A 21,179-nucleotide genomic window follows, 5' to 3' on the forward strand; every position below is an offset into this window, starting at 1 on the left:
CCTGTATTCAATGTTCTGACCAATGAAACTAAGCATGCTGAATGCCTTCTTCACCACTCTGTCCACCTGTACTCCACTTTCAAGGAGCTATGAACTTGTACCCCTAGATTCCTTTGCTTGGTAACTCTCCCCTAACGCCCTACCATTAACTGAGTAAGTCCTACCCTGTTTCAGTCTACCAAAATGCATCACTTTGGATTTATTTAGATTAAAGTCAATCTGCCATTCATCAGCCCACTGGCCCAATTGATCAAGATCCCGTTGCAATCCGAGATAACCTGCTTCACTGTCCACTATGCTACCTGTCTTGGTATTATCTGCAAACTTACTAACCATGCCTCCTATATTCTCATCCAAATCATTGACATAAATGACAAATAACAGTGGACCCAGCACTGATTCCTGAGGCACCCCACTGGTCACAGGCCTCCAATTTGAAAAACAGCCCTTTACAATCACCCTCTGGCTTCTATTTCAAGCCAATGTATCCTTTAGCTACCTCACCCTGGGTCCCATGAAATTTAACCTTATGCAGCAACCTACCATGCGATACCTTGTCAAAGGCCTTGCTGAAGTCCATGTAGACAACATCAGCTGCACTGCCCTCATCTATCTTCTTGGTTACTCCTTCAAAAAACTCAATCAAATTAGTGAGACATGATTTTCCACTCACAAAGCCATGAGTCTCTAAGTGCCTGTAGATCCTGCCTCTCAAAATACCTTCCAACAACTTACTCACCACAGATATTAGGATCGCTGGCCTGTAGTTTCCAGGCTTTTCCCTGCAGCCCTTTTTAAATAATGGCACAACATTTGCCATTCTCTAAATTTCAGGTACCTCATCTGTGGCTATCGATGATTCGAGTATCTTTACTAGGGGATCCGCAATTTCCTCCTTCGCCTCCCACAATGTCTTGGGATACACTTCATCATGTCCCGGGGATTTATCTATCTTGAAGCACTTTAAGACTTCCAGCACCACCACCTCTGTAACATGTACACTCCTCAAGACATCACTATTTATTTCCCCAAGTTCCCTAACATCCATGCTTTTCTCAACAGCAAATGAGAAATATTTATTCATTTAGGATCTCAGCCATCTCTTATGGATCTGCACATATATAACCTCATTGATCCTTAAGAGGTCCTACTCTCTCCCTAGTTACTCTTTTGGCCCTTAAGTATTTGTAGAAGCTCTTTGAATTCTCCTTTGCCTTATCTGCCAAAACAATCTTGTGTCCCCTTTTTGCTCTTCTGATTTCTCCTTTACCTCTACCCCTACAGCCCTTATACGCTTCAAGGGATTCACTTGGCCCCAGCTGCCTATGCATGTCACGTGCCGCCATCTTCTTCTTGACTAAGGTCTCAATATCCCGAGTCATCCAAGGTTCCTACTTCTATCAGCCTTGCCCTTTACTCTGAGAGGAATGTGCTTACCCTGAACCCTTATCCTTTCTTTTAAATTAGGTTTTAACATTTGCAATCTTCCAACTCTCTAGCACTATTTGCATATCTAAGGAGGATTGGAAAAATGATAATTACAACCTCTGCAATTTCCAAGCTTATTTCCCTCAGTAACCTCAGATGCATCCCTCTGGATTATATGTATTTTCTGCTTTCAAGATTTGCCAGTCTTTTAAGTGCATCCTCTATTTTAATCCTATTCAAAATTGCTACTGTCTCCTCTTTTACAACTACATTGGTAGTATCCTTTGCTCTAAGATGTGAAGCCTAGTGGGAGTACTCATTCAATATCTCAACCAGGATCATTATTTTAGTTCATAATTGGCATTACCTATCCTTTGACTGCCCTTTTATTATTTTTAACTACCAATAAATAGGAAATCAAATAGCAAGCTTAATGCAGTTCAAAACTAGTTAAGTGGGGGAGTTTCTTTGCAGTCAGGCTAATGAATTAGGAGATGCAAAAGTACAGCATCATGATTGATGAGAGGCCATTATGTGGATTTATAAATTTGATGTGTGACAAATGAAAGTGTGTACAAGCATAAGATATCGAATATATTACTGGTTGATTATCCATTGAACAATGGAGTCCAGACTAAAGTGCACTCCTAGAATGAAGTGGGTGAGCACATTAATTTGCCCAGAGCATAATTGTAATTCCATTTCCATTTTAAACCTAACGTTTTGCCTTTATTTGGGATTTCATATATCCCAGCAGGGCAGAAGGGGCCATTTGGTCCATCAAGTCTGCACCGACTCTCTGACAAAGTATTTTACCTAGACTCTGTCCCCTGCCCTATCCCTGTAACCCCACACCTTTCCCATGGCTAATCCATCTAATTTAAGGGGAAATTTAGCATGGCCAATCTACCTAACCTGCACATCTTTGGAGTTTGGGAGGAAACCAGAGCGCCCGGAGGAAACCCATGCAGGTGTGGGGAGAATGTGTTAACTTCACCCAAGGCTGGAATTGAACCTGGGTCCCTGGAACTGTGAGGCAGCAGTGCAACATCTGCCATTGTGCCGCCCGTAATCATTTCTTGGTGAAATAGGAAAACATCCTACATTTTGGGAAACAGCTGGTTAGGCATTGAAGTTACCTTGCAATGTACGTTGAGGAACTTGAGAAGCAAAACTGGCATGTTACAGTGCCACCAATGGCAAGAGGCTATCATTACACTGGGGCAAACATCATTAGGCAGTTACATATAAATTATGAGCACCGAATAATAAAAACATGAAAATGCAAGGTTTCAAAGACAATGTGTGATTAGGTACTGTACCTAAAATATTTTTAAAAACTTCTCTCCTCATTTACAGTTGCTTTTAAATATCACATTGATATTGACTTTGATTAGAAATGTATTGTTTGAATGCTTGCTGGCAGAATTTGTATTACTGATATAATGTACATAAAGATTAATATATTATAATTCTGAAAGACATGAATACTTCTCGAGTATAATGGAATGAAATCCTTGATGTGATTAATTCAACAATACAACCATAGCATGAGTGTTGATTGAAAAAAATATTTTGTCTAAGCTTTTCATCTTTCGCTCATCAGGATAGTCGCAAGAATTCAATGCGAGAGAAATCAACAAAATAATATGAAATGGGATTCTTAAAGTTCCACGTTCTTTAAGATTGGCCTTAATGACAACTTTGTAAATAGGGTCTAAGCCATTTGCTCACCTGGTAAGTTTAATAATGAAATAGGGCACATCAAACATATCCTGCAGAAAATAGCTACCTTAATCAGATAATTTCATGCTACATAGCTTTCAAACTGATGAATAGACATGAGACCACCACTTTTGGCCCTGAAAAGTACCCAGTCTACCTGGATTACCCTAAAGTGGAGTTGCCGGCGTAGGATTCAAATTCAATTGAGTTTGTGTCTGTATATGTCCTATTTGTGAAACAAATCCTGCGCTCACCTGATGAAGGAGCAGCGCTCCAAAGCTTGTGCTACGAAATAAACCTGTTGACTTTAACCTGGTGTTGTGAAACTACTTACTTGGATTACCCTGGAAGGGCAAGGTATCTCGAATATTTGAGCAACAGGCGAAGCTAGCTGATTCATGCTGCTCCTACAAAATAGCAGCATGAATGATATTCACCACTAACAGGATGCTGCTATCAAGCCAAAATTACATTCTGTCTAACAAATGACTAATGTGATATATGACTTTGTGTCAGTGTGATGCTAGGTATGTAGTCCATTATTCTGAAAGGCTGGTGGATCATATTAAACAACATGTTCCTTCCGCTGTTCGCAGAAGGCAAAGTATAGATTGTATGCAACGAGCCTGTGCTTGCAAAACTCAAAACATGGTGTCCAACATTAAGTGTGATATTGCATTTGGACAACATTTGCTAAATATTCCTCAATGTGCTAAGAATTAAACTGACAACTGTTATAAAATTGTCAGTCAGACTCACATTGGAAGCTATGTACATTAATACGCAGAACTCTGTTCTTTGCAAGCAGAACATGTACACATATTGTGGCTGTTTCAGCTAAACAAAATAAACAATAGCCATTTGGTGGTTCATTCCACAGGGCAATACCTTGATCAATCTAATCATCTTCCCATGTCATTCAATGATATTGCAATTATCAATATCTTGAAAATATTGATAATTATCAAATATTATCAAAATTTATTTGATAAATCAATTTTATCACTCCACTATCAACATGTTGGAGCAAAAAGTATTCAGAACATCAATTTTGCTTTCTCTCCTTTCAGATGCCAGACCTGCTGAGTTTTTTCAGCATCTTCTGTTGCTGAGATTACCATTGACCTGAGCCAGCCATATAAATACTATGGCTACAAGAGCAGGTCAGAGGCTGCGAAATCTGCAACATGTAATTCACCACCTGCCTTCCCAAATCCTGTCTGTCATCTGCAAGGTGCTGGCGGCATGGTGGCATGGCTAGCACTGCTGTCTCACAGCGCAAGGGACCCGGGTTCGATTTGTGGCTTGGGTCACTGGCTATGTGGAGATTGCACATTGTCCCCGTGTCTGCATGGATTTTCTCCATGTGCTCCAGTTTCCTCCCACAGTCTGAAAGATGTGCTGGTTAGGTGCATTGGCCATAATAAATCCTCCCTCTGTGTACCTGCACAGGTGTCGTCGGAGTGTGGCGACTAGAGGATTTTTACTGTAACTTCATTGCAGTGTTAATGTGGCCCTACTTGTGACAATAACAAAATAAGTAGAAGTATGATGAAATACACTTCACTTGCCTGAATGAGTGTGACTCCAAAAGCACCACTTAGCACCATCCAGGCCAAAACGAACCTGGTTGATTGCCGCCCACCGCATTCACCAATTTAAGCGTGTACTCCACTCCTTCCACCATTGAACGCACTGGCAGCAGTATGTCCCATGTGCAAAACAGCAGCAACTCACCATGACTCTTTTTCAATAGCACCTTCCCATGGCCTCTACCACCTAGAAGGACAAAGCCACTACAATTTTCCCTCCAAACCCTCCACACTTCTGACTTTCAACTACAAGCGTCGCTGGAAAAATATGGAACCTCCTTTTGAACAACAGAGGGTGTGCCTGCACTAAATGGACTGCAGTGGTTCAAATGGTTCACGACCACCACTTCAAGGGCAATTAGTGATAGCTACAAATGTTGGTTTTGCCAGTGGCTTCCACATCCCAACCCAGAACAAAAACCTGACCAGCCAGTTGAAAGTTGTTCTATAAGGTGCCTTTACACTGGCCTTGAGGTGCATTTGAATGGCCGACTTCTAAAATGAATCTTGCACACACCCTATGATATAGCCAATATAGACTTGCTTGGATTGCTATGACCAACCTTCAGAACAACAAGACATCTTTAATGGGCATTTTGATTTCAGTACTGAGTCCAGTAATTTACTGGAGAAATTTGAAAACAAGGTTGAGAATTTTAAATGACCCAAGGATCAATCTAAGCCAGTGAGGGCAAGTAGGACACTTGATATAGGATAAGATGCAGATAGTGGAGCTTTGCATGAGCTAGTTTTTGGAGATAGGCCAAGTGAGTTTTAGGGTTGTCAAATTTGGAGGTAACAAAGGCAAAATGAGAATTTCAGTGGCAGTTTTGCTGAGGTGGGGCTTGGTGATGCTGGAGGTGATTTATTCTATTTTGTGAAGGTATTTGCAGCATTTAATTCTTATTTGTTCCTTCCAAAATTATTATGTTGGCGCTGACACTGGTTCACAGCTGCTTTCACCCAATCTTTTTCTTTTGACCTAAATTCAGGACACGTAATACTTGAATCAAAAATGAATGAATTCTTTTCTGGACACTGTACAAAATATTAGAACTGCACAAATCAAGTGTCATAATGTGGACACAGTAAGAAGCCTCACAACAGGTTAAAGTCCAAGAGGCTTATTTGGAATCATGAGCTTTCAGACTGCTGCTCTTCTGTCAGGTGCTGGCCCACCCCAGTCCAACGCTGGCATCTCCACATTATTATCAATGTGCTACCCAAATTTGCTTTAATAGCATCTCTGTCTTTAAATTATTTCCCCCTTTGGCTTCATCCTTCCCATCTCTAACTGACTCAAGTACAATTGTCTCAAATGTTACATTAATCTGACTCCAAACGTCTTGTGCAGTTTGTCCCCTCATCCTACAAATGGCAGCAGTGCTTTGACTAACATATAGATGATGACCATGGAGTGAATTGAATCAACACAACATGTATGTTTCTTCCCCAGTGTTGAAACATTCCAATTCTGGCTTCTTGCACAAACCTGATTTTAGTTCACAATTTCTAACCATACCTGATGATACCAAAGGTTTAAGGTCTGGAAATTTTTTCCTAAAACGATGTCTCAACCTTTTCCTCTCTTCTTTAAGATGCTCCACAAAACCCACCTCTATCATTCTTCGGTCATCTGCATTAATCCCTCAAAAGATTCTTCATTATAATAGGGAACGTATTTTTCTGGTGCCTAGACAAGGAGTAAATTCTATTTTATTTGAAGCCTATGAGGAAACCATATCAAAGCTGGTTTATTGGCATTATACTCACCTACCATTTCTCTTCCAACTTTCAGGAATGCACATACTTTTAAGTTGCAACGTCTTAAGTAATTCCTTTTTCACCAAATCCCTTTTGTGAGAAAAATAATCCTGAAAAATACAGAAATATACCCCTCCCTCTCCTTCCAATATAAAAGCAGCTTGAATGTTTTTAAGTGCACTATGTGGAGGGTGAAATGATCCTATAAATCCATATTTAACATGTCAATTAAGAAAATTATGAGAAAAGGTGTGATGGTGGATTTTCATTATATGAAGAAGTATTATAACTCAGCCAACTCAGGATCAGTCAGAGGAATAAAACTTTTGAGTCTTATTGATTCACCCATGTAAGCACAAGAGGGAGGGGCAGCACTTGATGTTGGGCGATTGTTTAATCCAATATGTAATGAGTGTGATGTGAAAGTTGCAATATTCCCTGGGAACAGGATCATAAGGAATAGGAGCAAGAATGTGCCATGTGGCTCCTTGAGCCTCTTCTGATATTCAGTAGGCTCATGTTTGATCTGACTGATGCGTCAACTCCACTTTCCTGTCTGTCCCCTGTAAGCCTTAACTCGCTTGTCAATTGAACATCTATATTTGAAAAATCTTTCACAGATGTGGGTATTGCTGGTTGGGCCAGCATTTGTTGTTGTCTTTCGTCAATTGCTGTTGAGAAGGCGATGCTGAGCCATAGCCTGGATCTGCTGCACTCCATGTGGTGTAGGCACACCCACTGTACTGTTAGGAAGGGAGCAAAAGAACCATGAAGTAAGTCCAAGTCCGGGTGGTGTGTGAAGGGGAGCTTGTACGTGGTGTATTCCCATGTATCTGTTGTCCCTGGTGGATGAGATCATGGGTTTGGAAGGAGCCGTCAAACAGTTTTGGTTAGTTGCTGCAATTCATCTTGTAGACGGTACACGTTGCAGGAGAGATGGGGCATTTGGATTAAGGTGCATACATAGTCCCTTGTTGGGTTTTGACTGGAAGCATTTGGATTTGCTTTTTTTAACATCCCCAAATTCGGTGCCTTTAGCTTATTATAATGCATCACAATCGCAATCATTTCAAGAGATAACCACTCCTCAATGTTTGCATAATAAACTGTAGCACAAGTGTGGTGAACTGGTGACCTTGTTCCTCACTCCTCACTTGTACATGTTTTATTAAACTTACAGCTAAGCTGCCCTGGTGATTAAGCAAGTTAGAAGTACCCAGTGTCTTATTGATGTTCAACAGAGGGAAATCACTTGGAGGATAACAGTTGAAAAATGGATGCACCTAACTCAGTCTTAGATATAAAAGCCATTCTAAAATAGCGATGGAAAAGTTGCAGTATTGATTTAATCAAAATATTGCCAAGGATAAGGATTACAGTTATGAAGTGGGGCTTGAGGACAGAACTTGTATCGTTGTACCTCAGAAGTTTGAAGGTGACTTGATGGAAGCCATGAATTATGAAAGATTACAGTATTGTAAAGTGTGACTGTTTTCACCCTCCACTTGTTGAATTGGCACAACACAATTTATCATAGTAGTTCAGAAAAGGTTCTTAACACAGTAGTTAAAATGTAATTTGTTTCCACAAATACGTGCAGAAACAGCACCCAGAAATTATTTTACAAGAATGCTTGATGGTTGATCAAAAACGAATATTAATAAAGAGGATGATGTGTGAACAGAAAGTCAGATTAATTTAGATAGCTCATGGAGAAAAGCACAGGTGTATATCTAGTTGATGAGCCAAATGATTATCTGTTGCAACCCTAACTTCAAGTGTATGTTCGTTGGCATTAGGTGAGGATATCTGTAATGCCTCCCACTTTTTGATATCCACCATGCACTCATTTTATGAACTATTTCTTAATGTCTGACCATAATGGTTAATTTGCAGTTTTCATCAGTTTTGATGAAAACAGTTTTATTCAATTTTGAACTGGCGATGATGCGTAAAGAACTGTCCAGTCACCAACACAAATATGATTCTGGGGTAATGGGGGTTAGCTGGTTAGTTAAGGCCCGCTGATAATTGAAAGCTGGATAAGGCCCGAAAATTATTTGAGACGTCCAATAATTTGAATAAAGTGATGTAAATCGTGGAAACGTGGTGCTTTTCAAAAAAAATGAATTAAATGACAAAATTAAGAAGAACTACATGTTGAAGTACCTATATGTTGAGAGCATATATTAGATTGTGGGCCTTGCAATCTAACATTACACCAGTTCCTACACATTTTTCTCAGCTCCCGAAACTGAGGAAACTGTGGTTCTATTTGTTAAATACAATGTCCTTAAAAGTAATGATCAAACTTCCAGTTTGGGACTCATGACTGTATTGAAGGGTTTTGAAACCTAAAAGCCAAATGATGACTGACACTTGATGCAGCTAAACAAAGGAACAGCCTCCCACTGAAATAGGAGTTCAGCTGCCATTGCATGCTTAAATCAACCATATCATTTCAAGGAAAGAACGGTGTAAACCCGTCCTAGGCCTTGGGCTGAATAATGTTTTAGATGAACATTTCTTTGTTGCTTCCTTCACTTGACTGTTATGTTTTGGTCTTGCTTTGTTTTTAACCCTTGTGTTCCCATTTAGCTACACAGTATTTGCATTACAAGGATACACCCATGGGGAATGTTCACACCATTGAGGGGCAGTGAAAGGACTACAAGTTGTAACCTGACCTCTGCCGAACAAGGAGAAAGGATCCTGCTTCCTGCATGTGATTGATTTAAATTAATGAGAAGAAAAAACTGTTCCTAGGTCTGAAATACATGGAAAAGATGAATGTGCAAAGGTTGAGCAACTGTCAAGGGAAAAATTGTCTCTCAATGGAGCTCCCATTTATATAGGAAATTCTTCATCTGTTCCTTTAAAACAACATTCCACTATGTATCTCTTGATATCAAATTTTGTTTTAAAACATGAGAACATTAACTGTGTTTCATATGCCAATCCTCAAATCTCCATGGCTCGACAAAAAGCTAAGCCAAAAGTGCTTATATTGAACAATGCAAATGTAAACCACTAAATTCGTCGTTTGATGGATTTATGACTTAGCTATCATATTTTCTCCAGTACCTGCAAAGGTTCCATTTAGTACTAGTGAAAGGAACATTCCCCGGCTTCTACAAAAAAAAGCTGTACAATTTCAGTAGATCTGACAGCATCTGTGGAGAGAGAATAGAGTCAATGTTTCGAATCTGGATGACCCTTCGTCAGAGCTGCTGAGGTTTTCCAACATTTTTTATTTTTGTTTCAGATTCCAGCAACACCAGTATTTTACTTTTACCTGTTGCTTTTATAGAGAATGTTCAACACTGTGTCCAAGGACAAAATCCTTTGAGTGCATTTTCCTTTGTTCATTTCCTCTGTTTACTCATGTTGGCACTGATTTTTTTCCATTGTTAACAAATGGAGAGAAATATAACTCCTGTCTTTACTGCTGCTAAGCGCACTGGTACTCTTCCGTTGGAACCCCACTACCTTAACCTCTGTGCCCCTTGAGGGCAATGGTGGAAGTGTGGGAGGGCAAAAGAGAGAAAGTGCATCATGGCCTCTCACTTTCACAATGCTTACTGATTCTCCCATCAGAGACCGTTTCTCTCCTGTGTTTGCTGCTGATAGGCTCAACACCGTTTGAGATTGGAGGTTGTACTTAACCTATGTTTTGAATAAGAACGTAAACGTAAGAACATAAGAAGTAGGAGCGGGAGTAGGCCATCTAGCCCTTCGAGCCTGCCCCGCGATTCAGTAAGATCATGGCTGATCTGAAGTGGCTCAGTTCCACTTTCCTGCTTTCTCCCCATAACCCTTAATTCCCCTGCCTACCAAAAACCTATCTACCCGAGTCTTAAATATATTTAGCGAGGTAGCCTCCACCACTTCAACGGGCAGAGAATTCCAGAGATTCACCACCCTTTGAGTGAATCCGTTCTAAACTGCGCCCCCCCCCCCCCCCTCCCCCCCACTCCCCTTTTCTTGAGGCTGTGCCCTCTAGTTCTGTTGTCCTTTCTGAGCAGGAAGAATCTTTCTACCTCGATCCTATCCATCCCCTTCATTATCTTATACGTCTCTATAAGATCCCCCCTCATCCTTCTAAACTCCAACGAGTACAGACCCAGTCTATTTAGTCTCTCTTCATAGTCCAAACCTCTCATCTCCGGTATCAGCCTCGTGAACCTCCTCTGCACTCCCTCCAAGGCCAAAATATCCTTGTGCAAGTGCGGCGACCAAAACTGCGCACACTACTCCAGCTGCGGCCTCACCAATGCCCTGTACAGTTGCAGCAAGACCTCCCTGCTTTTATATTCTATCCCCCTCGCTATGAAGGCCAGCATCCCATTCGCCTTCTTGATCACCTGCTGCACCTGCAGACTGGGTTTTTGCGACTCATGCACAAGGACCCCCAGGTCCCTCTGCACCGTAGCATGCTGCAGCTTTTCACCCTTTAAATAGTAATCCCTCCTACTATTATTCCTGCCAAAGTGGATAACCTCACACTTGCTAACATTGTACTCCATCTGCCAGGTCCTCGCTCACTCGCTCAGCCTATCTAGATCCCTCTGCAGACTTTCCACACCATCCGCACAATTTGCTTTTCCACTTATCTTTGTGTCATCAGCAAATTTCGTCACCCTAGACTCAGCCCCCTCCTCCAGATCATCTATATAAATGGTAAATAGCTGAGGCCCCAGCACCGATCCCTATGGCACTCCACTAGTTACCAACCGCCAATCAGAATAGCACCCATTGATACCTACTCTCTGCCTCCTATTAGACAACCAATCCTCTATCCATGCTAACACCTTACTCCCAATTCCATGCCCCTAACCTTCTCAAGCAACCTTTTGTACGGCACCTTATCAAACGCCTTTTGAAAATTGAGAAACACTACATCCACCGGTTCCCCTCCGTCTACTGCACTAGTCATATCCTCATAGAATTCCAATAAATTCGTCAAACACGACTTCCCCTTAACGAATCCGTGCTGCATCTGCTCTATCAAACAGTTCTTCTCTAGGTGCCTTGCTATTTCTTCTTTGATGACGGATTCAAGCATTTTTCCAACAACAGACGTTAAAACTAACCGGTCTATAATTCCCTGCCTTTTGCCTGCTACCTTTTTTAAACAGCGGCGTAACATTAGCCGTTTTCCAGTTTTCCAATCTTCCAGCACTTCCCCGGAATCCAGCGAAGTTTGGTAAATAATCACTAAGGCATCTACTATCACCTCTGCCATTTCCTTCAGAACCCTGGGATGCATTCCATCGGTCCTGGGGACTTGTCCACCATCAGTCCCGCTAGTCGATCAAGCACTACCTCTCTAGTGACAGTAATCGCATTCAGGCCCTCAACTCCTACCATCCTTCTATCTTTAATATCTGGCAAACTATTCGCGTCCTCTTCTGTGAAGACCGAGGCAAAAAACTTATTTAAGGCCTCAGCCATTTCCTCATCTCCCACCACTAAATCCCCCCTCTCATCCTCTAAGGGTCCAACATTCACTCTTGCCAGCCTCCTCCTCTTTATATATTTGTAAAAACTCTTACTGTCCTTTTTTATATTTAGTGCTAGTTTAGCTTCATAGTCTATCCTTCCTTTCTTTATCAACTTCTTAGTCAATCTTTGTTGATTTTTAAACCTCTCCCAATCTTCTACTCGCCCACTACTTTTAGCCACTCTAAATGCATCAGCTTTTAATTTAATACTCTCCTTTATTTCCTTCGATAACCTCGGCTGATTATCCCTTCTCCTATGTTCCTTCTTTACCATTGGAATATATTTCTGCTGAGCACCAAAAAAGATCTCCTTAAAGATCCTCCACTGTTCCTCTGCAGCCCTACTGACCAATCTGCGCCCCCAATCTACATTTGCCAATTCCTCTCTCATCCTATCGTACTCCCCTCTCTTCAAACAGAGGACACAGGTTCGGGACCCTACTTTCTCATCCTCCATCTGCATCAAAAACTCAACCATACAATGATCGCTCGTCCCAAGAGGATCCCTCACAACAAGATCCCTAATTCTACCTACCTCGTCACATAACACCAGACCTAAGATAGCTCGCTCCCTTGTTGGTTCCGTCACACACTGTTCAAGGAAACTATCCTGGCAGCATTCCAAGAACTCTTCCTCAAGCCCACCGCGTCCAACATGGGTCAACCAATCGATATGCAGATTGAAATCCCCCATAATTATCGCCATTCCTTTTCTGCACACATCATTTATTTGCTTGTTTATAACCCGCCCCACCTCCAAGTTATTATTTGGGGGCCTATAGACCACACCCACCAGCGTCTTCCCCCCCTTACTGTTCCTTATCTCCACCCACAACGACTCTACGTTCTGCTCTTTGGAGCCTATATCTTCCCTTACTACCGCCCTGATATTATCCTTAATCAGCAGAGCTACCTCAGCCCCTTTTTCCTCCCGCCTATCCTTCCTAAACACTTGATACCCCTGGACATTCAGCTCCCAGTCCCTGTCACCCAGCAACCACGCTTCCGTAATGGCCATCAGATCATATCCATTTGTGCTGATCTGCGCCACCAGCTCCTTCACTTTGTTCCGAATGCTTCGTGCATTCAGGTAAAGTGTCTTTATCCCAGCCTTTATCTGGACCATATTTGAAGGAACGCTACCAACCTTTCTCATGCCCCCTACTCCCTTTATTATTGGGACATCCTCAACATTTTCCCGTGCCCGTACCCTCTCTTTTACTTTAGACATTGTAATTTCTCCCACCCACACCCCCCCCTCCCCCCCCCAAATTAGTTTAAAGCCCTATCTACAGTCCTAGTTATACGACTCGCCATGACTCTGGTCCCAGCACGGTTCAGACCAAGACCATCCCATCTGAACAAATCCCACCTGCCCCAATACTGGTGCCAATGCCCCATAAATTCAAACCCATTCCTTCCACACCAATCCCTGAGCCACCCATTCATCTCTTTAATCCGATTTACCCTATGCCCATCTGCACACGGTTCAGGTAGTAATCCAGAGATAACCACCTTGTCGGTTCTGCTTTTTAATTTCATTCCCAGCTTTTCATACTCCCTCTGCACATCCTTAGTTCCCATTTTGCCTATGTCGCTGGCACCCACGTGTACCACAACGACCGGATTCTCATCCTCCCACTCCAGGTTCCTCTGCAGCCCAGATGAGAATAAGAGTCCACAGGTGGAGAGACACGGCAGGCCAGTTTGTGATCTGTGGGCTCTATGTTTGCAAACCTTTCTCTAGATGTATAATGTGAGGATGAGATGATTGCATTGTATGTGGCAACCATGTTGAGTCCCAGTGTATTGCACACATCAAGGAACTGCAGACCTATGAAAATCTCTGAATTTAGTTTATAGTAGAAGGTTATAAACATTTAAATTAGATATGCAGATTCAGCTTTGCCACTGATAATTAAAGTATATAACTATATACTGAAGATTTAATTTCTCACAGGCTTGAAATTAATAATGCAATAGATGTTGAGTGCCTGCTGTTGATTTGCTTCAGGGAGAAATCCTTGACCATATGACAGCATAACTATATTTTACCTGCCAATTCTCAAATCTCCATGACAAACAGACCCTTTTTGTTGCTTTGCCATAAAAAATACCACTTAATTGTATTATTACTGGTGTTATGTAACACAATGCAATTTTTCTGCAGGCCACAGTTAAAGATCCTTTATTTCTATTTCCATTTTTTCATGATATCCCTTAATTTTCTTCCCATCTGCTCTCCTCAAGGAATCGGCTTCCTGCTGGGTTACAACTCAATGCATGCCCAAAGTCCTCTATGTCCCATTTTCTGGACCAAATTCCAAAACAGCACAAGAATTGAACTGTGTGGGAGGATTGTGAACCATTGCTATTGTACTGAGGGAATAAATGACTAGCAATTACTTATGGGAGTTGTTTTCACAAGGCTGCATTTTCTGCCAGTGCTGTGCAAGTGCAGTTGTATGCCGCTAACAGGCCTGAGTTAATGGCTACCATATTTATAGGTGAGCAGCAGGGCGCATGTGTGATCATCACTGGCAGCAGGAGGAGAGAATGCTGTGAATTTCTATTTGGACTGACAGTGGAGGATTTTGGAAATTCCTTTTATAGGAGGCCAGAATGGAAGGATTTGCAGATAGGAAAGTAAATTATTTTCCTTGTGGGATATTTTACTGCAGTCATGTTAGTCAATGTTTGTAAACTTTGTCTCACTACCCAAGTAATGTAAGTGGACTGTAGGTTACTGAGAGTGTTGGATTATATTGCCTTATCTAACACTCTCAGCAACCTGTCTAATTCTGTATAGAATGACATAAGGTGGCTTGAGCTGTCTTTTCATACTTCTAAGTCAAGACTGACACTGCTCAACTGTGGAAGGCTTCAGGCACTAGACCGATCTCGGTCTTTCTTGTCCATGGGATACATGCTTCTGGTAGTATTGCTGGTATTGATCAAAGAAGATCTAGAGCTTGTTTTCCCTATTTTTGTTTCCTCTCTCTGCTTACACCATTGGCAGTTGTGATGCCCTTCATGTTGTGCTGTTTGAAAAGAGCTGACTGACTGCAGAATGACGGTTAAACCAGGGAACCGAACGTACCTCTGGTTCAGCTGTTCACTCTGACAACCAACTGGACTTTTGGTTAAACCCTGAAGAACATGTGCTTTACTGACATCTCCAAATTGCCCAGTCATGGATTGCATGGATCTGGTTTAAACTCAATATTCTGGGGGTTATAATTGACCAAAAACTGAACTGGACTAGCCATATAAATTCATAAAGAAGGTCAGAGGTTTGGAAACCTGCGACAAATAACTCACCTCCTGGCTCCCAAAGCTTGTCCACCACTTACAAAGCATGAATCAAGTGTGTAATACAATACTCTCCACTTGCGTGGATGAATGCAGCTCCAACGACACTCAAGAAGCCAGCACCTTCGAAACCCATGATCGCTGCCATCTACAAGGACCAGGGTAACATTGACCAACTGGAAGCTTCCCTCCAAGCCATTCATCATCTTGACATGGAAATATATCACCTTCCCTTCACTATCACTGGTTCAAAATCCTGAACTCCTCTTCTAACAGCACTAGGGTGATAACTTGCACTCCAGGCACTGCAGCGATTCAAGAAGGCAGCTGACCACCACCACTTCGAGGGCAATTAGGGATGGGCAATAAATGCTGGTCTCACTGGTGAATTCACATTCTATGAATGAATTAAATAAATTGTGTAAATTACGTTCCAAGAAGGTACTTGTGTTTTAATTCTCTTCTCAAGGTTTATTTATTTTGTTGTATGTGAGGCAGTGGCAAAACAATCTTTGTAGTCTTTTGGCATTTAAATAATGGCATACTTTATCATGATTCCTTCCCATGAAGGGGAGAAGGAAAGATATATATTCACTGCCAGTTAGTCTTGATTCATGAGTAAGAAAGGATACTTAATTGTTCTAAATAATGTAGTGAAATTCTATCAAGAATGCATGACATTCAGAATGAATCTTGTCAGAAACAGTTTGGGAGAAACATAGAGCTGAGGCTATTGATGTGAAATACAATTACTGCAGCTGTTCTGCTTTTTGTGGTTAAGATGTATGAAAGTTTAATTTTAATAAATTATAAAGAAACTATGGTCTGCATTCAAGCATACAATTTTATATATTGCAAGGGGACACTGTTACTTAGCAACAACTGAATGGTCAGCTTGCGAGCACTTTTGAACAGAAAACATGGAAGGGCAAATTTCGGAGTAATTGTGAGCAAGGCAAGACTACAAAGGTTTTTTAGTCTAGAAAACGTTTGGGGAATGTGTTCTCTTGTTCCTTCAACTCTTGGGCATATTATGTGATCTCTAGCTATTTTCCCCCTCACGGGTGGCAGTGCTGTGCTAAACATGTCATCATACCAAATATCAGGAACTCCATGTGCATAGCTCTTACTAATTGCATTCACAGTACATCTTATGAATTTAACTTTCATTTGCACATTTCTGGTCTGCTCCTCAGTTTTTCCCAAATACAATATGATGAGATTGTTAAAACAAGAGCATGGGAAATTATAGGTGTAAAATTGCACCCCATTACCTTGTTGCCATTCTCAATATATCTGATTTAAGTGCTTTTTTTATTGTTTAACCCATGCATTTTAAGAAAAAACTTTGGTAATTAAGATTTTTTTAAAAACTGCAGAGAGACTATTTGGATAAAATGGATTAGGATCTTTAACTCAAGACATGATGATGCTCCAGTATGGCAGAAATCTCTGAAATTAGTGAATACCAAAATTTGTTAGTATAATTAGTTTGAAAGTAAGTTGTTTGCTAGCTCTAAATCTCATTTGTCATACGTGGTCAAAAGTGTTGGAAGTGAAAGGTTCACCATGTTGTTGCTGCTCTTTTTCAAGGTAAATTCGAAGAGAAAGAAGATCGAGTGCCAAAGTTGGAACAGCTCAACAGCCTGGGCTTCATGAGCAGCCTGCACCTCGTACTGAACAAACGAGATCTGCTGCAGATGGAGCTGCTGCTGCTGGAGACTTTCAACTGGAACCTCTGCATGCCTACAGCAGCACATTTCATTGACTACTACCTCTCTGGCTCTGTCCACGAGAGTGACCTCCATAATGGCTGGCCGCTCACCTCCATTACCAAAACCAAAGCCTTCATGGAAAAATACGCCCATTATTTTTTAGAGGTTTCACTTCAAGGTATGTTTGTCAAACATAAAACTGTCAATGTAACAATATCTAGGTTCAGTCGTTTTTATGCTGGACTATCATTTGTAATCTCATAAACATGAATGTGTTTCTTCCTGCTCCTGATCACCTTGCCCAAAATTTAAAGCATAACCTCAAACGGGAAATTATATTTCCCTTTTGTGCCATCCTACTGATAGTTTATTTTCTTTTGACTATTCCCCCGCTCTCCTAAGGCACTGACTTGCACTCGGATGTAGTTCCATGAGCATTAGGTAACCTCTAGAACTTCACCCTAAATGGTCACTCATCATGTGCAACAAATGCAGACAAAGCATTCTTCATGGAGAGGAAGGACAAGCATCATAAGTGAACTCCAACCCTTCTCTCTCCCACTGCCTCCACTTGTGCACCTTCCACGGAAATAGCAACCAGGGATTATTCCCCAGTTGTAGTATCACAGCTGCCACTTTATCTGATCGTCTAATTCGGCATAAGATCAGCGATCAAGCCTCGGATGAGTAGGAGACTACTAGGCCATACAGTAATTTGCATCCTAATTTTAAGATAAATGAGCGCCCAAGTAATAGGTTCTTTTTTCCTCCAGAAGTAAAAAAAATTAGGAAGAAGACTATCTGAGTACTTACATGTAATATTAAGAGATTGCTACTTTATAATACAAACCATCATTCATGTGAGCCATGAAATTTATGCCCCATGTCTGATTGGTCAAAGGAGTAAAAGATTTCCTAGCACTATTTAAAAAGTAGGCACTATAACAAGTACCAGAAAAGCAAGTTGGCTTCAGGTCTCCCAGTGACATGGGCTGGAGTCAATGGGAAATCTCATTGACAGCAGCGAGGCCAGAAGATCCACATGCCATCTCTTGCCATAAGAAAGACACCAGGGGGAGGCCAGAGAACCCCACTCAAAACTGGTCATTCATCTATTTTGCTATGTTTAAGATTCTAGAAGCAGACACTATAGTTTCAAAATAATTAATTGGTTGTAAAGCACTTGGCAATATAATTGAGATGTGATAAGGTGCTAGGTAGATGCAAGTTATTTCTTTCATTCTGCTCTTCTATTGAATGTTGGAAATGGAACTTGCTGGTACAGGTGGCAAAATGTAATTAACATTTTTACTTTGAATTGTGAATTTGAAGAGTTGGATGGTTGTGGCAAGACTGGAGGTTAGGAATAAAACGTGGGCGTGAGACGATGAAGGAATTTGAAATTAAGGATAAGAATTTTGAATTGCAGATGTGAAGAACAAGAGTCCGTGTAGGTCAGCAGAAAATGGGGTGATGTGAAAGACTAGGTTACATTCTCCCTTTAAGACTGATCTTATTGTTCTTGTTGTAGATCACAGCTTTCTGACTTTTCGTCCATCACTGGTAGCAGCTGCCTGTATAACCGCCTCCCGTATTTGTTTACACATCAGTCCGTCCCTGACCACTCACCTTCACCTGCTGACTGGGTATACGTGGGAACACCTGACTGCCTGTGTTGAGCTCATGCTTATGTAAGACACATCCACTTTTTTTTTTCTTATTTACATAACATGAAAGAAGGAGGACTGTTTAAATAAGGGACATGGTTTTCTCTGTGCAATTGTGATTTGTGTGGCTTCCTCAAATGGAGTTTCAGCAATGCTGTAAAACCTACCTCCATCTTCATTTTCTTAAGGATGACATTATGAGCATATTATTGAATTTAATTTAGATTTGTATTTAAATATTCTAAATTTAGTACATATACTTATTGTGGAAATTCTCATCTTTCTCTCCAAGTACTTAATGTGTAACTGTAATCTGTAGTTATCTTCCTCAGCACAGTCTAAAGACGACACAGTTCTGTATTAGCTGCTAGAATGAAAAGAGGAGACCTTTATTTCAGGCATTTGTGAGTACCTGCTTTACTCAACTATTCCGCTGCAATATATAGGGATAAGCAGGATAACATCTATGTCATCTTGTAAGACACTGAACTTCCGCAGGGCGGCATGGTGGCATAGTGGTTAGCACTGTTGCCTCGCAACACCAGAAACCCGGGTTTGATTCCAGCCTTGGGTGACTGTGTGGTGTTTGCACACTCTACCCATGTTTGTATGAGTTTCCTCCAGGTGCTCTGGACTCCTCCCAAGGTCCAAAGATGTACATCTTAGATGGCTTGTCCATGCTAAATTGCCTCTTAGTATTCCAAGATGTGTGGATTAGGGGGCTTAATGGGATAAAGTGTGTAGGGTAACGGGGATAAGGCAGCGGGTGGGCCGGGTAAGATGCTCTGTCAGAGAGTTGGTGCAGACTAGATGGGCCAAATGGCTGCTTCCTGTGCTGTAGGGATTCTATGAATTGTATTTTCTGTTTATAGATTTTCTGTTAGTTAAAAATAATTATTTAAGGATATAACATTTGCAGCAAGAGAGAATGGTTTAAACCATTAAGACCATTCAGTCTAGAGTCCATATGCAATTTCCTAGTTATGAACTGCACTTGCTTGCTCACCTATCGATCCCTTACTTTAAGGAGCACTCAACTCCTTGCCCAAACATTTGAGAAATGCAATGAATAACTAGCATCTTCAAAAGCTAAGATAATGTAAATTATCTCTTTAGGAGGCTCCTTTTTTGCACAGTCTTTAATTAAGGTGATGTTATTTGCTGGCTCTTGATCCAGCTGCTTGCAGATAATGGGGATTTTATTTACACTTGAAGAACATTATATAAATCTTACAACATGTTAACCTATTTGAAGGAGCTTTCATTGTTTCTTGTGCTTAACAACACATCACTTCACAGAGTTGTACAAAGGTTTTGATTTTTGAGTGGATTGGTATCATTTTCATCTCTCCACTGAGACTGAATCTCTCCGCTCAGACTAATAATTAAAAAATTTTATGTTCCCATATCTGTAAAATTTGGAAGCATTTGAGTCACCTGAATTTCCAATGGCTTTAAGGTTACAGCACAAACAGATTAAAATCAGTAAACCAAAAGTAAGATTTGAGAGTAAAAGGATTTTTTCCAGTCACCTTCCCTTCTCCTTCTCCCTGCCTACTTTCTTATGCCATTTCCCCCTCTCTTCCTCTATTCCCCCTCTTCCTGTCCCTCCACATTCTATCTCCCTACCCCTTTCTTTACTCTCTTTCATTCCCCTCTCCCTCTCTATCGATTTGGCCCCTTCCTTCCTCTTTTCCTTCCAACCACTTGCCTGTCATTCATTTCACTTCTCTGTCCTTCTATCCCCTTCCCCCCTCACATCCTCCTTCTACTTTTCTCTACCTCCTCCCACCTCCCCATTTCTCCTCCGTCACTGTTCTTTCTTTCTTTCCCCCTCCATCTTTTCTACCTCCTATCCATTCATAAGAACATAAGAAATAGGAGCAGGAGTAGGCCATCTGGCCCCTCGAGCCTGCCCCGCCATTCAATAAGATTATGGCTGATCTGCCGTGGCTCAGTTCCACATTCCCGCCCTCTCCCCATAACCCTTAATCCCCTCTCTTATCAAAAACCCATCAACCCGCGTCTTAAAAATATTTAGCGAGGTAGCTTCCACCACTTCAACGGGCAGAGAATTCCAGAGATTCACCACCCTTTGAGTGAAGAAGTTCCTCCTCAACTCCGTTCTAAACCGCCCCCCCCTTTATCTTGAGGTGTGCCCCCTAGTCCTACTGTCCTTTCTAAGCGGGAAGAGTCTCTCCACCTCTATCCTATCCATCCCATTCATCATCTTATACATCTCAATGAGATCTCCCCTCATTCTTCTAAACTCTAACAAGTACAAGCCTAGTTTATTCAGCCTCTCCTCATAGCTCAACCCCCTCAACTCTGGCATCAGCCTAGTAAACCTCCTCTGCACTCCCTCCAAGGCCAAAATATCCTTGCGTAAGTATGGCGCCCAAAACTGCACACAGTACTCCAGCTGCGGCCTCACCAATGCCCTATACAGCCGCAGCAAGACCTCCCTACTTT

General features: G+C 41.4%; 1 protein-coding gene across 1 annotated transcript in view; it reads left to right on the forward strand.

Annotated features, from left to right (window-relative positions):
- The window catches only part of ccnjl (cyclin J-like), an 88,455-nt gene that overhangs the window by 57,684 nt on the left and 9,592 nt on the right, over positions 1–21,179 (forward strand). Inside the window, exons 3-4 of the mRNA XM_080201686.1 lie at positions 16,919–17,218; positions 18,572–18,731. Coding sequence (XP_080057812.1) covers positions 16,919–17,218; positions 18,572–18,731 — 460 coding nt within the window. The remainder of the gene's footprint in view (positions 1–16,918; positions 17,219–18,571; positions 18,732–21,179) is intronic.

Source organism: Carcharhinus amblyrhynchos, chromosome 13 (assembly GCF_965287045.1).
Source record: "Carcharhinus amblyrhynchos chromosome 13, sCarAmb.v2.hapA, whole genome shotgun sequence".
Taxonomy (NCBI): Eukaryota; Metazoa; Chordata; class Chondrichthyes; order Carcharhiniformes; family Carcharhinidae; genus Carcharhinus; species Carcharhinus amblyrhynchos.